Raw genomic sequence first — 22,264 nt, 5'->3', positions numbered from 1 at the left:
TAACCCACTGAGCCACCCAGGCACCCCTGGGTGGCTCAGTGGGTTAAAGCCTCTGCCTTCAGCTCAGGTCATGATCTCAGGGTCCTGGGATTGAGCCCCACATCGGACTCCATGGGATCCGGCTTCCTCCTCTCTCTCTGCCTGCCTCTCTGCCTACTTGTGATCTCTGTCTGTCAAATAAATAAATAAAATCTTTTAAAAAAAGAAGAAATGCACACCCTGAATCATAACATAGTGAAAGCACAGAACATAATGTATTAAATATTACAGTACTGGCCACCACCGGCGGCCACCACCGGCAGCCCCCAGGGTGCCCCATCCCTGAAGGAATTGCTATCAAAAGGTGATGCCAAGAAGACTGAGGAGGAGCTAGAGGAAGCCCTTTTGGAGAGATTGTGGGGACTATCAGAGATGTTCCCAGAAAGTCTCCCATCTGGGGCTGGAGCCCCTTTTGATCTCTCCATCTTTGTGGCTCAGAAACCAAACAGATTTTCCACGGCAGCCCTATGGGTTGGGACCACCTCCATCATGACCCCCGTTCTCCCTCCTGTTCTTGAGACCAAGAAGTTGCAAATGGAGCAGCAGCAGCTACAGCAGTGGCAAATACTTTGTAGGGCCTCACGAAGGGTTCTCAGGAGGCATGCCAAGGGCTTGACCTCCACTTCCTGGAAAGACCTAGATTGTTACTCTGTGACTTATCTTGGTAGGACAAGTTTGAAAATTCAACAGTGTTGGAACTGTTGATTATTTGGAGTCTTCTTCTTCTTTTTTTTTTTGACACTGGCACATTGATCTCTCTACACCCGCCATGGAGAATTCTCCCCAGTATCTCTCAGAGACCCCCAACTTGCAACTGTGCCCTCCACACTGTCCCATTTCTTCTGTCTTCACTCTGATACCAGAGTGCAGCAATGCGGATGGTTACTCCAGCTCTGGCCATCCCACCCTTTTTGCCAAATCCCTCGTGATGGGAAAATCTCCTCACTCTCCCACTGAGGCATAGGGACTGATGCTCCTGGGAAGTATGTGCCCCTGGCCGTTTTTGTGTTTGAGCACAGGAGTTGTTGGGAAGGGTCATACACACGGTATGAAATACGGAAGGCATTATAGCTGTAGTCGGAAGGCAGCTGCTGTGAATTTCTGTGTTGGAAAGGAGGAAAGGCTGGCAGCAGCTTTAACCACAGGGTGGGGACCGTGGAGGACAGAGCAGGAGCTCATTTTCTTGCCCATTTTGGCTACTAGAGACCTGTGTGTGTTTGTGTGTTTGTGTGTGTGTGTGTGTGTGCGTATGTCTAAAACAGAAAAAGGGCTCAATTTTTGTGTTTAAATATTAAAAGTGATTCCAACAGAAAAAATTTAAAAATAAATATTAAAGTGATATACTAGTAAATACTAAATAAGAGAAAGCTCATGTAAGTATATTAATATCAGAGAAAATATTTTAGGGACAAAAAATGAGAGCTAAAAAGATAACTGTATAGGGATGCCTGGGTGGCTCAGTCAGTTAAACATCTGATTCTTGATTTCAATTCAGGTTGTGATTTCAGTGTTGTGAGATCGAGCCCCACATTGAGCTTCACGCTCAGCGGGGAGTCTGCTTGAGATTCTCTCTCTCCCTTGTCTCTCCCACCCCCTGCACATGCACTCTTTCTCTAAAATAAATAAATCTTTTAAAAAAAAAAGAATAGGGGCACCTGGGTGGCTCAGTGGCCTTCGCCTCAGGTCATGGTCTCAGGGTCCTGGAATCGAGCCCCACATTGGGCTCTCTGCTCAGCAGGGAGCCTGCTTCTCCCTCTCTCTCTGCCTGCCTCTCTACCTACTTGTGATCTCTCTCTCTCTGTCAAATAAATAAATAAAATCTTTTTTAAAAAAGATACATTAAAAAAAATAACTGTATAATGATAAAATGTTCAATTTCCAATAAGGTATAACAGTTCTAAACTTTTATAAAAACAATGACATAGCTTTAAAAATGAGCTAAAATGACAAAATCACAAGGAAAATTAGAAAAGCTCACTACCGCATTGGCTCTTTCAACACACATTTCTGTGTTGTGTAGAATAAGCCAGGGAAAATTATTAAGGATATAAAAGGTTTGAGCAACACAATTAAGAAACTTGATCTAAAGAACAGGTGTGGAACTCTGTCTCCAGTAACTAGAGGATATATGGTGTTCTCAAGCATCCGTGGAATGTCTGCAAAAATGGACCCTTACACATTAAATGTTGGAGGTGGGGAGGGATGAATAGGCAGTGCACAGAGGATCTTTAGGGCAGTGAAAATGCTCTCTACAATACTATAACGGTAGATATGTCATCATACATTTGTTCAAACCTATAGAATATTCAACATCAAGAGTGAACTGTGATGTAAACTGAGGACTTCAGGTGACCACGATGACAAGGTGGGTCCATCAATTATAACAAATATTTCGCTTTGGTGGGGAATGTTGATAATGCAGGGGGTGCTATGCATGTGTTGGGGGAGGGGGATATATGGGAAACCTCTATAACCTTCCTCTCAATTTTGCAGTGAACATAACACTGCTATAAAAAATAAAGTTTTGATCAAAAGAAATTAAATTATTCAACCATAAAGCATTAATCAAAGGAGAAATTACAATGAAATTTTTACCAACAAGGGTCCTTGGGGTCTCTGAGCAATAGAAATTTATTAGAGGCCAAAAGGAAGTTCCCGGCAATGCTGTTATGGGGGTTTATGCTCCAGCACCAGGAAGACAGCACAAAGGAAAGTGTTCTTCTGCCCGCTCTCCAAACAAAAGCAGGAGGAAGTTCTTAAAGAAAGGAAAGGAAAGGAGTGATGTCTGAGTGTGCAAGGTGGAGAGAGACACAGGAAGTTGTGTGTGCAGACACAGTGAACAGGACATGCTTCCTTAGGCATTGTATGTCTCATTAATATGAGACACGAGGTTTTAGTATTATAATGAGGGGAAAGGTCAGTGATAGGCCAGCGCTGGGGTCCACCTTAGTACAGACTAGTTTGAACCCTTCCTTTGATAGGCATCCTGCTTTGCATTCTTGCAAGATATGCTAGTCAAGAGGCAGAGGGTTTCCGCTATCAAGGAACACTAGATTTCCTGGTCAGGACTGAGGGGATCCCAGTCCAGTCCCTGCTCTGTCTCAGGATTAGAAAATCTTGATAACCAAAGGTGATGAAAATATGGAAATATTATATAGTATAGCTTGTGGGATGCAAGTAATACATTATTTTTTTAAAAAAAGATTTTATTTATTTATTTCAGAGAGAAACAGTGAGAGAGAACATGAGAGGGGAGAAGGTCAGAGGGAGAAGCAGACTCCCTGTGGAGCTGGGAGCCCAATGTGGGACTCGATCCCAGGACTCTGGGATCATGACCTGAGCTGAAGGCAGTCGCTTAACCAACTGAGCCACCCAGGGGCCCTTAACGCAGTATTTAAAGAAAAATGTATTATCTTAAATATTTCTCATAGAAAAGGCATTCAAAAATTAATGAGCTGAAAAGTTAAAGGCTCAAAATCAATGAGCTAAGCATCCATATCAAAAGGTTTAAAATAAAACAGCAAAATAATCTTCCAAAAAAAGTAAACAGAATGAAAAAATAAAGATAAGAAAAGTTAGGGTGCCTGGGTGGCTCAGTCGTTAAACATCTGCCTTTGGCTCAGGCCATGATCTCAGGGTCCTGGGATTGAACTCTGCATCAGACTCCCTGCTCAGTGGGAAGCCTGCTTCTCCTTCTCCCACTCCCCCTGCTTGTGTTCCCTCTCTTCTGTCTGTCAAATAAATAAATAAAATCTTAAAAAAAAAAAAAGAAAAAAGAAAGAACAATTAATTACTTTTTAACCAACTGAGCCACCCAGGCGTCCCCAATTAATTACTTTTTAAAAAAAAAGGTTTTATTTATTTATTTGACACAGGGAGAGAGAGATCACAAGTAGGCAGAGAGGCAGGCAGAGAGGGAGGAGGAAGCAGGCTCCCCGCCAAGCAGAGAGCCCGATGTGGGACTTGAACCCAGGACCCCGGGATCATGACCCAAGCTGAAGGCAGAGACTTTAACCCACTGAGCCACCCAGGCACCCCAAGAAAGAAAAATTAATTTAAAAGGAGATGAAAGAAAAAAAAAAGGAGAGGAACAAAACCAGAAGTCCATTTTTCAAAAAGATTCATAAAGTTGACAAAATGCTGGTGAAAAGGATCAAGAAACAAAAAGAAAGCATAAGAAACCAACATTATAGGAATAGAAATGAGTTAAGAATTCAAGCCACAGATTGGAAAAGGGTATTTCTCATGCAGTCAATATAAAGAATATATAAAGAAATCCTACACATAGTAAGAAAAAATGGTCAGAAGGAATTCCACAGAAGCACCAAAAATGTTGCACAAGCATTTGAAAAAGTGTCGGACCACGTTAGTGATCAGGGAAATGCATGTAAATAGCCCCAAGATTCACAGAATCAAGCTGTTAGACAATCCCAAGCATATTGAAGCAGTGGGTACTGTAACGTCTGCTGGCTGGCGGGACCTCTGAAGACCACTGGGCATTGTTTAATGACGTTAAAAGTATGCATGCCCAAGACCCAGGGATCCCATTTCTAGGTATGTAGTTCAGAGAAGTCTTGTATAAGAGTGTATTTATAGCAGCATGCTTAGGAATAGAATAATGTGTCAACACCTGGAGATGCTCTTGCAGATAAAATCAGTCCAAAGGGTAAATTAATTTTAGCATACCCACCCAGTGGAATACCACAGAGCAATGAGGACGGACTGCAGCTGCCGGGAACAGCATGAATCCCCCCACTAGAATCTTGAGTAAAAGACACGAGTCACTGGTAGGTTACATGAAGAATTATCGCATTGATCCAAAATTCAAACACAGAGGGGCATCTGGGTGGCACAGTCGGTTACGTGTCCCTCTCTGGGTTTCAGCTCAGGGTGTGAGCTCTGGTGGTGAGATGGAGGCCCTCGTTGGGCTCCATGCTTAGTGTGGAGTCTGCTTGAGACTCTCTCCCTCTGCCCCTGCCCCTACTCTCTCTCTAAAATCAATCAATCAATCAATCAATCTTTTATTTTTTTAAGAAGATTTTATTATTTATTTATTTGTCAAAGAGGGAGAGAGAGAGATAAAGTGTGAGAGTGAGCACAAGCCAGGAGAGAAGCAGATGCCCCACTGAGCAGGGAGCCGGATGCGGGACTCGATCCCAGGACCCTGGGGTCATGATGAAAGCAGATGCTCAACTGACTGAGCCACCCAGGTGCCCCAAACAAACAAATCTTTAAAAAAAAAAATAAAATTCAAGCACAGTTATAAACCCCAGATTAATTAGGGTGTGGTGGTCAGTTTTTTGTGTCAGCTTGACTAAGTAATAGTCGCCAGTTAATCAAACACGAATCTCCCTGGTGCTGTATAGGTATGTTGTCGGTGCGATGACAGTCCACCATCAGCTGACTTCAAATAAGGGAGGTTATTCTAGATAACCTGCGTAGACCTGACAGAATCAGTGGAAAGGACTTTAGAATGAACCAAGGTGTTCCTGAATAAGAAATTTCTCTCTGTGGCCTGCAGCTTCTTCTCCTGCCCCAGAGAGACCTGCCCTTCCTGATGCCCTAGAGATTTCAGATTTGCCTAGCCAGCTCCCCAAACGCATAAGCCAATTGATTGATCTTAATGTATATCTTCTCTATATACATTATATACTTAATGTATATCTCTCTCTCTGCCTGAACAATACAGACAAATACAGACTTTATTTACTGCAAGTGGTTCTAGAGGAACAGAATCTCCTGACTTTTATGAATAGAGGTTCTGTGTTTTCTGGAATGGTTCTCTAGACTGATTAGATTTAAAGGCACTAATGACTCTATTTCAAGTGATAAAGAGGGCACTGGTAGTCCATGGAGTGACATGGCATTAGAGATACCCCAGAAGGTTTTGGGTGACCGTGTATGTGATGTCTTTGCTGAGCTTCCAATTCTCAGCTCAAGGTCCTCAAAAAATGACCTTTGTGTCCCCCGAAAGAGACCCTTCTCTCCTGTTACTTGCAGGGCTGAAATGGCCAAAAACCAAACCCATAATCTCATCCTGTGAGCTGCTCAATTACAATGCACTTTGAATCCCAGCCTGGAAGGAAAGTTAAAGTGAGGGTATGGGAGCTGGCAGAGGGGCAAGGCCCTGGCTCCAGGGGTTCCCAACAGAGTAGTTCAGCCACTGAGAGGCACGTGGTGGTGAGATGGGAAAGGAATTTATTTCAGGAAGGCCAATACGGGAAGACACTGGACTCTGCAGGTGGGTGGTAAAGGTCAGGTCTATCATTGTCTTGGGGTCACTCACATGGGGCTTGCTGGCTCAGGGCCATCCTTATTGCTCGGTAGGTTTGGTCCTCCCTCCCCTCCTCCCTGGGGTGCTTTGCTGATCCCTTTGCTGAGTTTTTTGCCCGAGTTAAGAGATAAGCTGGAAAGAAGGATAAATGAAGATGTGGTCCATATATACAATGGAATATTTTTCAGCCATTAGAAATGAAGAATGCCTACCGTTTGTATCAACATGGGTGGAACTGGAGGGGATTATGCTGAGTGAAGTAAGTCAAGCGGAGAAAGACAATTATCATATGGTTTTACTCATATGTGGAACATAAGAAATAGCACAGAGGATCATAGGGGAAGGGAAGGAAATCCAAAAGGGGAGATATCAGAGAGGGAGATGAACCATGAGAGACTGCGGACCCCGAGAAACAATCTGGGCATTTCAGCAGGGAGGGGGTGGGGAGATGGGGTAACAGGGGGATGGGTATTAAGGAGGGCACGTGTTGTGATGAGCACTGGGTGTTATATGCAACTAATGAATCATTGAACACTGCATCAAAAGCTAATTATGTACTATACGGTGGCTAACTGAACATAATAAAAAAAAGAAGAAGAAGAGTTTAATCAGTGATGAAGTACAAGCTAAGGTCAAAACAGGAAATTGAAGTCCTCTTTCGGGCATTGCCTGGGGCGGAACGGAATCCTTGCTCGCATCCCAGCACCAAGCTTGGCCTCAACTTCTCTCTAAAAGTTGGGATACTCGTTCACTGGCTCTGGAGAAAAGGATCTGTACAATTCAGTCCAAAAGCTGGAGCAGAGGCTGCAAAAGTTATCTTTCAAACTCTTTGAGGTGTTAGTAAGGATCAAGAGGCTCCTTGTCAGCCTCTACTAGATTCCTGTTCTGGTGCTTCCCTCTCTCTCCTCTCCTCTGTGAAGACATATTCCGCCTGAGAACAACGGGCTGTTGAAGGTCAGGCTTTAAAATATCGAAGTCAGGGGTGAGGGGGCGCCTGGGATCGAGGCCCACATCGGGCTCTCTGCTCAGCGGGGAGCCTGCTTCCTCCTCTCTCTCTGACTGCCTCTCTGCCTACTTGTGATCTCTGTCAAATAAATAAATAAAATCTTTAAAATAAAATAAAATATCAAATTCGGAAAAACCACGTGTATCCTTGGAGGAGAATCAAACTTGTGTTTCTGTGTACCTGAGATGATACAAGGGTGCTAATGTCTGAGAAGGAGGTCCATCACGCCACGGGCTGAGAGTCCTACTGACTTTTGAGTCGGGAGAGTAAAAATCCCCACAAGGAGGAAGTGTGTTCACGTGCTCAGGCTGCTGTCCCAGGATTCCACAGACTGGGTGGCTTAAGAAACAACAGAAATTTATTCCTCACATTTCTGGAGGCTGCAAGCCCAAGGTCAAGGCGCCGGCATGATGAGAGCCCTCTTCTGGCACAGAGCCACCCTCCCACTGTGTCCTCACAGGATGGAGGGGAGGAGGGAGTTCTGTGGGGTCTTTTTTATAAGAACCCTAATCCCCAGTCACGAGGCCTCCACCCTGAAGGCCTCACCTGTCTCACACCATCACATCAATCATTAGGATTTCAACACCTTAGTGGGGTGGGGCGCACACAGCCAGACCATAGCTGTAAGTTCTCATCACCTTCCAAAGGTAACTTTCAGGGTGTGTGAAGGTTGGAGGGAGTGACTGGAAACTCCAGTCTCAAATGTCAAATGTCATTGGGGTCAAATGTTTATTTTTGCAGGGAAATGGATGGAATGCATTGAGGTTGCAAAGTTCTCAGAAGTGCAAGAGACAGGCTGCCATGGTTGCCTGTAGACAGGAGCTGGTGAACAGGATGGGGAGGTGAGACCCGTATTTGGAGACCACCCTAAATCTGATCTGCAGATGTCATACTTAGACACTTAGCAAATACGGTCAGCAAGTAACCAGGTCACTCAACAGAGGCCTTAGTTTCCCTCTATGTAAAATGGAGACAGTAAAGAATGCCTGGGTGGCTCAGTTGGTTAAGTGTCTGTCTTCCGTTCAAGTCATGATCCCAGGGTCCTGGGATCGAGTCCTGCATCAGGCTCCCCACTCAGCAGGGAGTCTGCTTCTCCCTCTCCTTCTACCTTCCCCCCAGCTCACGCTCTCTCTCTCTGAATAAAATAAATAAAAATAAAATACAAAATACAAAATAAATAAAATCATTAAAAAAGTGGCTACAGTAAGACCCACGGCCCCAGACTGTAGAAAGGATGACGTGAGACACTCACGTGAGGTTCCTGGTACTTAGTGAGCATTTGTAAACATCAGCTCTTATTGTGTGTAGGCCCATTTTGAATTTGTTCGGACAACTGAACACAGCCTAATTCACCTTGTAACAACTAACACAGGCTATCCTCAGCAGGTGCGGGTCCGTGGAACCAGAATAGCGTCTGTAGCGGACAGAGAAGCCATTCCAGACATCCACAGGGTCTTGGCAGCAATCTGATCTGAAGATGGCCCTCCGCGTGCTGTGCGCCAGCCTCAGCCTTCTCCGCCTGGTGTGGTGTCTCCTGCCGCAGACAGGCTACGTGCACCCAGATGAGTTCTTCCAGTCACCCGAGGTCATGGCAGGTAAGTTCCCTGCATGCGGTTAAGATATGCAGCAGCAAAGTCTGGATGGTTGCTGTCTGGATACTCAGGGGGAGGGAGAATCTATGTCTTTGGGGTTGAGCAGTAAATCCATGAGCCTGTCTGGAATAAGAACTTGCAAGTGGGGATTTCACATCTCCTTCCTGACCAGCGACATTGACCTTCTGGACAGTACTAATGAAATGCCAGCCTCTCTGATGTTTTCCTGCTTGGACCAACAGTACCAATTATTCAGAATGAAAGTTGTTTTGGACTCCTCAGTGGAGAGATTTTAGAGTGGGGCTTCCCGGGTGCTTAGGGAAACTTACACAGGGCTGTGGTCTGAGATACTGAAACTTTTCTTTTCTGGGTTCTTCTGAGGGGTGAGGGAATATGGGCCTGGAATGCTCACTTGTTAGAATTTATCTGCAGAGGGGTGTGGAATATATCAAGAGGATGGCTGACAGGGACTATGAGGCTTTTCAGATGCTGTGGGCACATGGGTTCCTCCTCCACATGGTTCATAGTTTTGAACCTCCACATGGTTCAAAATGGCTGCTTGAGCTCCAGCCATCAAGTCTAAAATCAAGTCTTTCCAGCCACTGGAGAGGAGATGGGCATGCCTGCTCTAAGGGCATATATTTTTTAAGATTTATTTTTTTAAGTATTCTCTACACCCAACGTAGGGCTCAAACTTACAGCCCCAAGATCAAGAGTCACATGCTCCTCCGACTGAGTGAGCCAGATGCCCCTTTAAGGGCATATTTTGAATGTCACATACTTTTTGCTCATTTCCATCCCATTGGTCAGAATGTATTACGTGAACACACCTAGCTGTGAAGGAAGCTGAAAAATAGTCTTTATATCTGACCAAATGCCCAAGTGAAGAGACCAAAGAAGGAAGAAAGCAATGGATACTGGGGAAACATGCAGCTGGTCCTGCCATAGGGCTCACAGCTGGATTTGTTTCTTCAGGTGAAAGGTCCAGTCTTTGCCAGTTTTTTTTTTTTAAAGATATTATTTATTTATTTGACAGACAGAGATCACAAGTAGGCAGAGAGGCAGGCAGAGAGAGAGGAAGAAGCAGGCTCCCCGCTGAGCAGAGAGCCCGATGCGGGGCTCGATTCCAGGATCCTGGGATCATGACCTGAGCCGAAAGCAGAGGCTTTAACCCACTGAGCCACCCAGGCGCCCCTAGTTTTTTTAACCTGAGCCAGTAAAAAAACAAAAACGAAAAAACCCAGCCAGATTGATCTGACCTTGATTTTGTTTCCTTTTCACCTTCTTCTTTTGGGGGGGATGGGGGTGATATTTATTTTAGAGGTGGAGGAGGGGCGCAGAGAGATAGAATTTCAGGCAGACTCCCTGCTGAGCATGGAGCCTCAAGCAGGGCTGGCTCTCAGGACCCTGAGATCATGACTTGATCCAAAATCCAGAGTCGGTTGCTTAACCTACTGAGCCACCCAGGCGCCCTTCCCTTTGGGTTATCGCCTACCTAACGGTCCCGGTCCGCTGCAACATAAAGCAATCACCGGCGTAAAACCCGCGGTCCCCAGAGTCCCGGGAGTGTGCGCCGCTCGCTGACGAGGGGGTGGGAACATCTTGGGGCTGCAACCCCTGTCCCTGAGCTTGGACCTGGCTCAGCTCCGCTTCTCTGTCCGCAGAGGACATCCTGGGCGTGGAGGCTGCGCGGCCTTGGGAATTCGACCCCAGCCGCTCCTGCCGCACGGTGCTCTTCCCGCTGCTGACCTCCGGCTCCGCCTTCTGGCTGCTCAGGCTCTGGGAGCAGTGGGGGCCGGGGCGGGGCCCGGTGAGTGGCTACGTGCTGCTGGTGGGGCCCCGACTCCTCCTCACCGCCCTCTCCTTTGCCCTGGACGTGGCCGTGTACCACCTGGCCCCGCTGTGGGGGGCGGAGCGCTGGAACGCCCTGGTCCTGCTGTCCGGCTCCTACGTCACCCTGGTCTTCTACACGAGGACCTTCTCCAACGCCATCGAGGGACTGCTCTTTGCAGGGCTGCTGCTGGTGGTGTCCCCCCGGTTGGCTTGGAGCCCCATCCCTAGGAAGCCCGCCCCGGGCCCGTGGGGGCACAGCTGGCTGCTGGGGGGCATCGTGGCTGCTGGCTTCTTCAACCGGCCCACGTTTCTGGCCTTTGCTCTGGTCCCGCTCTTCCTCTGGAGCAGCCGCGGGGCCGCGCACCCCGGCTTCAAGTCGCTGGCGAAGGAAACGCTGGCGCTGCTCCCCGGAGCGAGCCTCGTGGCGGCGGTGTTCGTGGCTGTGGACAGCTGGTATTTCTCCAGTCCCTCTAGATCCAGCACCCTCGTTCTTACGCCTGCCAACTTCTTGTACTACAACCTGGATCCTCAGAACCTGGCGAGGCATGGCACACATTTGCGGCTCACTCACCTGGCGGTCAACGGTTTCCTGCTCTTTGGGACGCTGCATGCACAGGCCCTGCAGGCGGCGTGGCTACAGCTGCAAGCCTGCCGCCAGGCCTTTGCACAGATGGGCTTCCTGAGGGCTCTGGGGCATGGGTGCCTGCTCTCTGGCCCCAAGTCTTGCCTCCTGCTCCTCTACTTCACTCCTCTGGCCCTGCTTTCTGCCTTTAGCCACCAGGAGGCTCGGTTCCTGATCCCCCTCCTAGTCCCCCTCGTCCTGCTTTGTAGTCCACAGACCCAGCCTGTGCCCTGCAAGGGCCCCCTCGTCCTCTTCAATGTCCTGGGCGCCCTCTTCTTTGGCTGCTTGCACCAGGGGGGCCTAGTGCCCGGCCTGGGGCACCTGGAGCAGGTGGTTCATGCCCCCGCGCCCCCCAGCCTACCCACCCACTACACACTCCTCTTCACCCACACCTACATGCCCCCCAGGCACCTTCTCCACCTCCCAGGCTTGGGCTCGCCCGTGCAGGTGGTGGACCTGGCTGGGACTGAGGACTGGGTCCTGTGCCGAGCCCTGAACAACTTCACTAGGCAACCAGCCTGCCAGGTGGCTGGTGGGCCGTGGCTCTGCCGCCTCTTTGTGGTGACCCCAGGCACCGCCAGGCCTGCCATGGAGAAGTGCCACTTCCCTCTCAAGAGTGAGACGCTCCTGTTTCCCCACTTGACCCTGGAAGACCCACCAGCCCTGTCTTCTCTGCTGAGTGGGGCTTGGAGGAACCATCTCAGCCTTCACATCTTGGAACTGGGGGAGAAGCCTGGCAATGTGACCAAAAAGCCACCGCCCATGAGTCGGCCGTAGGTGAGGGCACCACTGCACCTTCTGTGTGGGTAGCTGGGCTGGAACAGAACCCTGATTCTCTTCCATTCCTTTCCCTTCCAGAAGTCCCACTCCTGCCTCTCCTGTGCATAGGCTTTGGCTGCTCTGCCTTCTGGGTAAGCTGGTACCCTTCTCCCCTTAAAGACCAAAGATCTGACCAGTCACAATCCTGACACCAAGTTCCCCAAAGAACCTGGTGTAACCAATGTCTGGTGAACAGCCTCACCAGGTCTGTTCCTGCCCTATTCCTTCTAGCCACTGTGATATTTTGATATGTAATAGCACCTGGTTATGAAAAGACAGAGATCTGCGTGCAGATGGCATTCCTCTCTCAAACCTTCCAGGATGCCTTATCTCTTCCTGTCGGGATAACCCTCCGGCTTCCTAGATCACCAGGAAGGAGGCAGTGGTGATGTAGAGAGCAGGCAATTCAGATTCCAGAGACACGATTTCTAGTCCCTGGTCTACTTACCACTGTCTGGCTGTGTGATCTTAAGAAAGCCCCTTCCCCTCACCTAGCCTCAGTTGCCAATCTGTACAGTGGATAAAAGTGTCTCTGAGGTGTCTGCCAGCTAACGCTGTGTCATGCCTTGGTCTGCAGTGCATGTCCCCCATCTAAACAAGCATATCTGTCCCAAAGCTCTCTTAAGCAGCCCTGGTGTGGCGGTGTATTTAATGGCACTCTGGAGCCTGCTGGCTCTGCGTGGGGTTATTACCAAAACAAGTAGTTCTAGAATTGCTCTCCTCACTCTCTTCTACTCCTGTCCCTGAGGGAGGGGGTAGGACCTTTCTGCATCTCACCCTTTAAGGATCATTCTCCCGGATTGGGGAGCCCAGATGTTCCCCGTCCTCAGCCTGCCCGAGTGGGAATGGAGGATTAGTAGCTGTCTCCACTTGGGAGCTCTCTGGTGCTCCCAGAGACTTCTTAAATGCAGTCTGGTTGCTCACTAAGCTCAAAGCCCCCATCAGAAAGCACTTCACAGGATAGAGAGCAAACCCCATGCCATGTGGGTGATGAAAGCTATCATCACAGCTCCAGGCACGGGCGCCCCCTCTAAGGGCACCCCTACCAATCCACTGGGAACGTGAGGAGCTGCGGCACTCACCCTGTCCTCATTCTCCCTCCTCAAATCTCTACCACCTCCTGAAAATAAGAGGCACCCAGGCCACAGAAATCATTGAGCTGTAAATCAATACAGAGCTGGAGACCAAACCAACACTAATGACCAAGCCTGAGCATTCTTCTAGTCCTGCCTTCTGCTGGCTAAGGTTTGGGGCAGCCCAAAGCAGCGGCCCTCCCAGTCACGCTGTTCCGTGGCTGCTGCTTGTTCTTGGTGCCACACGCTCCTCCTGACTCCAACCCCAAGGACAGGCAGGGTCACTGATATGCTGGCAAATGTTTAACAACCATTCTCTGGGGGCACAAAAGCCCCCATGTGGAGCATCTGCCGATTTCCGTGGCATAAATACTCCCACCTTGACTGATTTCAAACTACCACAATGATGCTACTGAACTCCAAGTTGAGAGGAGATGCCAGTAGACCTTGGCTCCAGCAAACTACTGGGCTTTTCCCTCTTTTAAATTCTGTAGTAATTGCTCTTGTGGTTTATGTTTCTATGAACCTCTCATTTGTCTTCCTATCCCTAGTGCTTAGTGTCATCTCTGGCACACAAGAAACACTTTCCTCTTTTCTTTGCAGCCAAAGATGGCTTTTCTGCCCAAGTGCCATCTTGGAGACACCTGACTCCAGGGTCCCAAACTCCTCCCCCAGTTGGATCCACAATCTCAGAATTTCCTGGAGGAATTCCAGGGAATTGGTTGTAACAGTCTGTGTAGATTGTTGATGGTCTGACTTCTAATAAATTTGTCCATAAAGCGTTTATATCTAAGTCCATGCAGCATCAAGGGAGGAATCAGAATTGCCCTGCAAGATAGCAGGATGAGTTGCTTCCCTGCTTCACTCTCTAGCAGAATTTAGAAAAGCTTGAAAAGCATGCTGGGAGATTGCCACCAGGGGTGGTAGGAAGAATCTGATGTTTCTTTAGTAATAGGGTCATGGGTGGGATGGCAAGCCGGTGACTACAATCACTGGAGTCTCCTCCAGTGAAGCAGAAGGCATCCGAAATCACCTGCAGCTGGACCAGAAAGGACCCAGTTTTCTCTCTCTGCTCCAACTCCCTCTACAAAAACAGAGAGAACTTAGTTCTTACCCACTTCCATGAGAAATAAACACAGCCCCCTTCTCTTGCTTTCTCTCTTTTCTTACCAAAATGACCAGTTTGTCTAGCAGCTTCATTGCTTCCTGCCCTGCTTCCCTTTTTGTCCCTGCCAGTCTGGAAAAAGACCTCCCAGTGAGTGTGCTTGCCTGTGCTGAGGGTAGGGAGTCGGGCTGGGGACAGCTAATACTCTGCTGCTGAGATCCAGAGACAAATGAGTGGAATTAAGACCAGCGTGGCAGGAAGGCCAGAGAAGGAACAAGCTCCCCAGGCTCCTCACTGCCAGCCTCAAAGGAGGATCCAGAGTTGCCTCTGATCTGGGATGAGGATTTGTTCTTTAATAGGATTGGGGGGTACGGAGAGGATGCCAAACCAAGACTTTGGTCATTAGGAGAGTGGGACTCCAGGCCTCAGGATTAAACAGCAGCACCTCCAATGGGATGACCAGGATATCAAGTCAGAAGTATGAACATTTAGAATGTTACTTTAACTTCTCCATTCCCACAGCAGGTCTCTCCACCCCTATCCAGCTCTTTCTCTGTACCTATCAGAAAGGCCAGGATATAAATTCTGGTTGGTCACCAGCCTAGAAGCATCTCCTGTGGCTTCAAGCTTTCTAGATTGCATGATTAACTAAAGGGCAATCAGAAATTCGGTCAGAGGCCTCAAATGACCAGGCATTTCTGTATACCACGGATTTTCCACTCATGGTTCCAACAGCTGTCTTGATTGTATCCCAGACCCTCTAAAACTGGAGACAGGAATCCAAGTAGCTTGTTCCATAATAGGCAGTTCTGACGCCCAGTGGTGATAATGGAGGTCGGGGAGGTGAAGGCAGGCACTGAAGGTCACAAATAAAAGGCTCAGAGACTTGCGGTTAAGGACTTAGGCCCTAGAATCAAACATCCCAACTCTGTAAGGATGCAGCCCACTTCCTCCTATGAAAGTGGCTGTAAGAAGTGCGATTACCCACACGGACTGCAATTACCAAGTGCCAGCACAGAACAAACACTCAAAATGTGTGAACTAGTATTACCATGGGCCTATAGTCCCCATGACCCCTAACCCATCTCGCGGGTTAAGTACCACGCTCACACCCATCACTCTGCTCACACATTTAATCAGAGGATTTTGGCAGCTGTGTCTTTCCATCCGTGCTCTCCTCTGGAAGTGGCGCACTGCTCTATCAGAGCAGAAGCAGCATCACTGAACACGAGTTTGAGTCCCACTCGCAGAGGGCACACGCCTCCGGCTGTGGTTCGGTTCACGGCTCTCCGTAAGTGGTGCACCAGGCTCCGGGCTTGGGGCGGGGGCTGGGTGTCATTTCTTCACGCCGTGCCCAGTCCGATCACAGGGCTTCACCGGGGATGTCGGTTTGGCCTGGGCTTTCTGATGAACGAGGCCTCTGAAGGCGAACAGTCTGATTCCGGATTCAAAGCCGTGCACTGCGCCCAGGATGACTGCTGAGCGCCGAGGCCTGTGTCGAGCCCAGAAGGGAAAGCCGGAGACCCTGGCACGGCCCAGCCTGGGTTTAGGGGTTAGCGCCCGGGCCCCTCTGGTTACCTGGCGGTGACCCCGGGCGTTCCCGGAGGCCGCGGCGCAGCTCCTCAGCGAAGGTGTCCCTGAAGCGGGCAGCGCGGCGACCTAGGGAGCCCGCGGGCCCAGCCGCGAGGGCTCGAAGACGCCGGGCTGCGTCCTGGCCGCGCAGCTGGGCCTGCATCAGCGCGAAGGCCGTGAGCTGCGCCGCACGCCGGATGGGCTTAGACTCGGACAGACGCTCCACCAGCTGCGGGCTGTGCAGCAGGGCGGCCAAGAGCCGCCGAAGCACCATCCTCAGAGCGACCCGGAATCCGGAGCACGCCGCTCTCGCTTCCGACGGGCGACAAATAAAGACGGACCCCGTCTGCGCCCGCGCCGCCCGCTGACGACACTGCTGCGCGGGGATTGGTTGACAGGATGCTTACGTTTTGCATCCGCTTCCCGCGTTTCCGCTTCCGCCACCGCCGCGGCAGTCTCGTTGTGAGTGGAGTGGCGGCGTTTTCGTCCACCTCTCTGCACTATGTCCGGCGGCCTTTTGAAGGCGCTGCGCAGCGACTCCTACGTGGAGCTGAGCCAGTACCGGGACCAGCACTTCCGGGTGAGGGAGGCCGGGCCGCGAGAAGGGAAGGCCCAGGGCCAGAACGCTGAGAATCGGCTTGCTCTTTTCTCATTGTGTCGTTTTCCGTTCTTTGGTTTCCCGAAACGCGAAGTGAGGCCCCGGTGCCTGCTGGGGAACGGAGCTGCAAGGGCGTTTGGATACCACTGAATCCCCTTATCTCATAGAGCACTTGAGGCTCGCTGCCCCATTCCCTTGCAGCTTCTGCCTTTCCCAGGCCAGTGCAGAGGGATTCCCGTGGCGGTAGTAACGGCGGCTTGAATTTGCACAGCCTTTCCTCGGGAAGGTGACTTTGTGATATGAGGGGCAGGGGTGTCCTTTGACAACTGGAGTACGGGGAAGGGGGGCGTTTTCCTGAACCACATCCTCTTTATAACTTTTTAGTTTTAATTTAGCTCAGTCCTGTGGCGCGTGGAACCCTTCCCTTCCTTGGTATCGTAGAACGGTCGTACCAAGTTCTACGCGGTAGCTGGGAGACACAAAGTTGAGCCTTGTCTCCAACCAGAGAGAATCCTCACAGTGGGCAGGGAGAGACTGTCCAAGCTAGGCACTTTAAGAGTCTAGGTGTCAAGCTTAGAGAACTCGGTTTCAGAAGAGAGGTTTTAGTTTGGTCTATGTCATTGTGTATATTATGGGAAAAGGGAAGGCGGCAGATACTTGAGGTGGGCTGCTCAGCCTCAACAAAGGCGGGGACGAGGTGGTGCGACACTGGTCAACCACTGATTATTAGGTAACTTTTATTGAGGGCTGTTGCTTAAACCTATTAAGTCCTAGAGGGAGAGGGAAGACAGTGTCCGCACCCGAAGAGTTTATAATTTTCCAGTAGGGATTGTAAATGCCAGCAAGTAATCATAATCTAGAGCAGAAATGGTGAGGGGAAAGGGAATCTTATGAGGATTCAGAAAAGGGAGGCGGCGGGTGAAAGGAAAGGAGGGACACGTTTAGAAGAGGGTGGGCGTGGAGGGTGCAGCGTTGTTAGCGGGGTGGGGAAAAGGAAATTCTGTTTGAGGCCAAAGTGAGGAAGGCCTGAAATTCATTCACTAAGGCAGCCGTTTTTAAATGCTGCCAAGCAAGGTTTTCACTTCTATCTCTTACAGTTCTGAAGTTCCACATCACCATCTTGAATTTCAGGCATCCTATGAGAGTAAAAGTGTGAAAGGTTTCAACTTGTTTTGTTACTCATCTGTTCAGTCTAAGGCTTGTAGCTTTATTTAGATAGTAGTAAGATACTGTCATGAGGAACTTCTAGAGTTCCCTGAATGGAATCCAGCTTAATATACCTTTAAGTAAGGACTTACATCACAGTTGTCTTAAACTATAGGCTGTTTGTTTAGATTACTTACATATGTGAGAGGAGTGGAAAGAAAAAAAGGAAGGCCTCCTGGGTAATTTCAATAAATCTTTTAACAGCAGTGATATAAATAAGGTGAATCTACTTTATGTAATGCCTCATTCCAAAGTTCTGAAAACTTGTTTTTAATGTAGAATGACTTTACCCAGTGGACTTTTCTTTTTTTTTTTTTTTTTTAATTTGTCAGAGAGATCACAAGTAGGCAGAGAGGCAGGCAGAGACAGAGGGAGAAGCAGGTTCCCTGCCGAGCAAGGAGCCCGATATGGGACTCGATCCCAGGACACTGGGATTATGACCTGAGCCGAAGGCAGCCGCTTAACCAACTGAGCCACCCAGGCGTCCCTACCCAGTGGACTTTTAAAGAAAGTATGAGATTGGGCATAAGACTGGGTTTGGGGGTGGTGGCGGAGACTGGGTTTGGATTCCACCTGCAACTACTGAGTAGCTGTCTGACCTTGAACAAGTTACTTAACTGTCAAGTGTAAAATAAGGCTAATAAATTAGGACCTACTTCATTCACTTTTGAGAATTAAATGCAACTTCTTACATGGAAATCTCTGACCTGTGACCCCTTGATTCACCCTAGAGGAACATGTACCTATTTCTGTGTATGAGACCTTTTATATTTGTACTTTTAAAAAATGTGTATTTTGGAGCATACCCTTCATGTTGTTCTCACTGTGGTCATCACTATCTGAGAGATGTTACTTATAACTGCATGTGCATATACATTTTTCTTGGGGCTGCATAGTTTTATATTTATTGATGTACCATAATTTATCATTTTCCTTTTGATGTGATTTCCTTTAGAAAGGAGACCTGTTAGGCTCAGCTCTATGCTACAAAGCTTTCAGAGACAAGTAATGCAAAGTCTTGTTCTCGGAGTGAAGGAAACTGGATCAGAATTATATATCGAGTAGTAAATGAACAAGGGAGGTCTCTTGAAAATGCTCTAGGGGCCTGAGTGTAGATCTGTTCAGCTACTTTCCAAACTGGAATACTACTGTACAGGTTAGAGTCTTAACCTGAGAGTCTGAGAGCAGGTCAGTGGATAGGCCTTTTTAGTTATTAGCATTTGTCCTCCCCAATGTGGAGGTCAGAAGAGAAGGTGAGAGGACACGACCACCTGGTTTCTCTGCAGGTGTGTAAAATACCGTACCTAGCCCATGAGGAGCCCCAGGGATTATCAGCTGGGTTGGCCAAAGTGCAGTTATATTCTTGTCTCTGGCTTCATCCTGTCTTCCAAATTAGGAAGCCTGTCAAGAACCTAAATTCTCGGGCGCCTGGATGGCTCAGTCGGTTAAGTGTCTGCCTTCAGCTCAGGTCGTGATCCCAGGGTCCTGGGATTGAGCCCCACATCAGGCTCCCTGCTCGGCAGGAAGCCTGCTTCTGCCTCTCCCACTCCCTCTGTTTCTGTTCCCTCTCTGGCTGTGTCTCTCTGTGTCAAATAGATAAAATCTTAAAAAAAAAAAAAAAAAAAAGGAAAGCTCTTGTTTTTAGTGATCACTACCTTTTCTCCTAAACTCAGAAAAATATCTGAGCATGTAAACCATCTAAGCAGTTGTTTTAAACATTTTCTATGGGAATATTATAGGGGATACCCTATCTCTGAAAATCCATTTATTTTCACTACAAAAAAAGCCTCTCTAGTATATTGCTTCAAGGTCCGGAAGTTAAATTCAAGCAATGGGAGGTGCCAGTGCTGAGGGTGTGGAGCTTGCAGAGAAGGCAGGCCATTTGCATGGCCGTCCAGCCCAGGAGGAAGGTCACATGCTTGACTCTTAAGCGGTGACTGTGTCCCGAAAACAGGCTGGACCTCCAGAAGGGCGTCTTAGAATGTGAATGCCTGTCTCTGACTCTCTCTTTGGCAAGGGATTTGTGGTAGACTGGGATGATGACAGAAGCTGATTCCCAAATTAGAATTAATGAGTTTTTTGCCATACTTGGGCATACTATTTAAGCAGGACTCTTCTTGGATTGTGTTGCCTAACTTTTTCGCTCTTTGACATTCCAGGGTGACAATGAAGAACAGGAAAAATTACTGAAGAAGAGCTGTACGTTGTATGTTGGAAATCTTTCCTTTTACACAACTGAAGAACAGATCTATGAACTCTTCAGCAAAAGTGGTGACATAAAGAAAATCATTATGGGCCTGGATAAGATGAAGAAAACAGCATGTGGGTTCTGCTTTGTGGAGTATCCTTCCTGTGTGTCTGGCGTAGCTATTGGGTGAGGGTGGGGCCAAGAGTGGCTAGTTAAAAAAAAAAGAATGAGGCCATCCACTAATCAGCATCCCTGTACTTTACCTCTACCTCTCCTTCCTTCATCTACCTCTTACCTTCTGCCCAATGTGTCTACACTCCTGCATTGTGAAAGCTTCTGACTTTTATATTCTATTCTAAATATTTGTCTATTGATTTTTTAAGAAATAATCTTTTGAAAATAGATGCTCATGGTGTTTACAGAAGTACAAAGGGTACAGTGAAAATAAAATCTCTGTACTGTTCTAAACCCAGAGAGTTACTGGTCTCTTGGGTGGCTTTCCAGCAGTGATCCTGTGGATGTGTGGAGCCTACTGCATGCCCTGTTTTTTCCCCCACCTTCATGCACATAGGTCTACCTCTTTCTTAAGTGGCTGTGTAGTATTCTGTTATGTAGATGTATATAGCTTGATTTTATATAAAGTCAAAACCAAACTATTGTCTCCTTGGAAATTCAAATATTGGACCTCCTGGATTTTTTGCTTGGGTTTTTTTCTCCTAACATTTTCTTTTTTGGTCATTTTGTTTTATAATTCTGAGAAGTTTCCCAGACCTTGTCTAACATATTTTTAAAAATTTTGTGCCCCAAATTACCAGGGTAATTTTTTTTTTCTTTCTGGGGGGGTTGTGTTTATGCTGTAAATTTTCCTTAAATGTTTGGTGATCCTTGGGTTTCCAGGCATAATTACAGGAAAGAAGGCTAACTTTGTGGGCCCAAGCAGAGCTTTCTCAAGTTGTTGCCTCACCTTTGTTATATGTGGGTTTCCCAAATGCCAGAATGAAAAGAGATTCTATTTTGACTTAATAACCTCAAAGACACTGCCCTATAGGATTCTCTAGTTTGTTCAGAACTCTGTTATTCTACTTTTATTTGCCTGGGTTTAAATGCCTTCCTGCTAGCAGGTCATCTTCCCACATATAGACCTTTAATTAAACCCTGTTTGCTGTCTCCTTCTTTAAGCCCCTTCAAGAATATTTCAAACTGTGACTTTGTTTCATCCATTAGCACTCTTCCTTCATCTTTCTTGAACCTCTAGTTTGCTGATAACCTCTTCTGTTCTTTGGGTGTATGTATCTTTTCTGTCATTTTAATGGGGTCTCGAAAAGGGAATGAGGAATGTGCTCACTCTGTCAGCTTGAACTAGAAGCCCTACTTTCAGACCTATTCCACAATTTTTATTTTGGTGTCTGATTTCTGCAAGCTACTTCCATTCTCCCTTCAGACACAAGGGTCAAGAGTGCCCAGATTTTACATTTGCCTCAGGTGGCAATAGCATCAAAGTTCACAGGGTACAGGGAGAACAATGAGAACACACAAAGCAAAGAAAATCCACCTTGTGGGTAATATTCAGCCCCTGAGTACTGGAATGCTTTTGCATTTGTCTTGGGTGTCAGAGATCCACAATCATAACAGCAGATGATTACCAAGAGAAGCTGCCATTGCCAGTGTTTTTCCTCACTTTGCCCTTTTATCATGTCATTCATTCAGCAAAAAGTTACTGAATGCCCATTATGTGCTAGGCATCATGTAGGTGTTGGACACTGGGATTTTAGCAAGTGCTTCCCTGAGCCCAGCTAATGAGCGTAATTGCTTATGGGCTTTTTAAAAAATATCACCCCAGAGATAGATTGAGTGGATCTGATTAAATAGGTTTGGGAGCAACTAACCTGAGTGATAGGATACTGAGTCTTTCCTTCTAAGGAAATGCAATGGCAATTCCATGTGTACTGTTACCTCTTTTTATTAAGGTTGTATTTGCATTTGGAATTTACAGTTCCAAATTTGGATGCTTTTGTTTCCTTGGATAAGTGTGCAGTGTGTGCTCTAAACCTGCACTGAACATATTTATACTTTACAAACCAAAATATGGGGACAATGGGACCAAATAATCATCAGCATGATTTTCCAGGAAATCACGATCAGTAGCCTTGGATAAATCGTAGTGGACTCTGCAAGTGCTCCTGGACCAACCTCAAACAGGGATGTGCAAACCAAGTTACTGTCTCTGAAATCCATCTGGTTAGATTTGTTTTTGTATTCCTTCTTAACAACTCAGTTTCATTTAGATGTGGTTTCCTGTATTTCCAAAAATGTTTGGAGAAATGCTATACAGTGTTC

The 22,264-nt window shown here is 47.6% G+C and overlaps 3 protein-coding genes and 1 long non-coding RNA gene across 7 annotated transcripts in view; 3 read left to right on the top strand and 1 right to left on the bottom strand.

The window, feature by feature from the left end:
* The window catches only part of LOC111155093, a 13,450-nt gene extending 5,337 nt beyond the window's left edge, over positions 1-8,113 (top strand). Inside the window, exons 3-4 of the long non-coding RNA XR_002641120.1 lie at positions 2,341-2,404; positions 8,061-8,113. This is a non-coding gene — a long non-coding RNA (uncharacterized LOC111155093). The remainder of the gene's footprint in view (positions 1-2,340; positions 2,405-8,060) is intronic.
* A 668-nt stretch (positions 8,114-8,781) lies between these two features.
* LOC111155092 (phosphatidylinositol glycan anchor biosynthesis class Z) lies at positions 8,782-12,259 on the top strand. The gene is made up of 2 exons (XM_022515144.1): positions 8,782-8,914; positions 10,576-12,259. The coding sequence occupies exons 1-2, from the start codon at positions 8,797-8,799 to the stop codon at positions 12,141-12,143; spliced, it is 1,686 nt and encodes a 561-aa protein (XP_022370852.1). The 5' UTR covers positions 8,782-8,796; the 3' UTR covers positions 12,144-12,259.
* A 3,222-nt stretch (positions 12,260-15,481) lies between these two features.
* On the bottom strand, positions 15,482-16,284 carry LOC111155131 (uncharacterized protein NCBP2-AS2-like). Its single transcript, XM_022515201.1, has one exon. The coding sequence runs from the start codon at positions 16,207-16,209 to the stop codon at positions 15,910-15,912; it is 300 nt and encodes a 99-aa protein (XP_022370909.1). The 5' UTR covers positions 16,210-16,284; the 3' UTR covers positions 15,482-15,909.
* Positions 16,285-16,330: 46 nt separating this feature from the next.
* Positions 16,331-22,264, top strand: part of LOC111155175 (nuclear cap binding protein subunit 2) — a 34,551-nt gene continuing 28,617 nt past the window's right edge. For 3 of the 4 annotated variants that reach the window (XM_022515269.1, XM_022515267.1, XM_022515268.1), the window contains exons 1-2: positions 16,331-16,515; positions 19,899-20,080. In XM_022515269.1, coding sequence (XP_022370977.1) covers positions 16,438-16,515; positions 19,899-20,080 — 260 coding nt within the window. In that variant the 5' untranslated portion in view covers positions 16,331-16,437. The remainder of the gene's footprint in view (positions 16,516-19,898; positions 20,081-22,264) is intronic. The other variant, XM_022515270.1, reaches the window with a different exon arrangement.

Source organism: Enhydra lutris, unplaced genomic scaffold, assembly GCF_002288905.1.
Source record: "Enhydra lutris kenyoni isolate GAN:26980312 unplaced genomic scaffold, ASM228890v2 scaffoldscaffold39, whole genome shotgun sequence".
In the NCBI taxonomy this organism is placed as follows: Eukaryota; Metazoa; Chordata; class Mammalia; order Carnivora; family Mustelidae; genus Enhydra; species Enhydra lutris.
This window is presented reverse-complemented; position numbering and strand designations above follow the sequence as displayed.

What these genes read in the sequence shown, in the direction of transcription:
- LOC111155131 (XM_022515201.1), bottom strand. Translation starts at nt 16,209, where the DNA reads ATGGTGCTTCGGCGGCTCTTGGCCGCCCTGCTGCACAGCCCGCAGCTG.
- LOC111155092 (XM_022515144.1), top strand. Translation starts at nt 8,797, where the DNA reads ATGGCCCTCCGCGTGCTGTGCGCCAGCCTCAGCCTTCTCCGCCTGGTG. An exon ending in GTCACCCGAGGTCATGGCAG is followed by an intron (nt 8,915 to 10,575) that starts GTAAGTTCCCTG and finishes CTCTGTCCGCAG; the next exon opens with AGGACATCCTGGGCGTGGAG.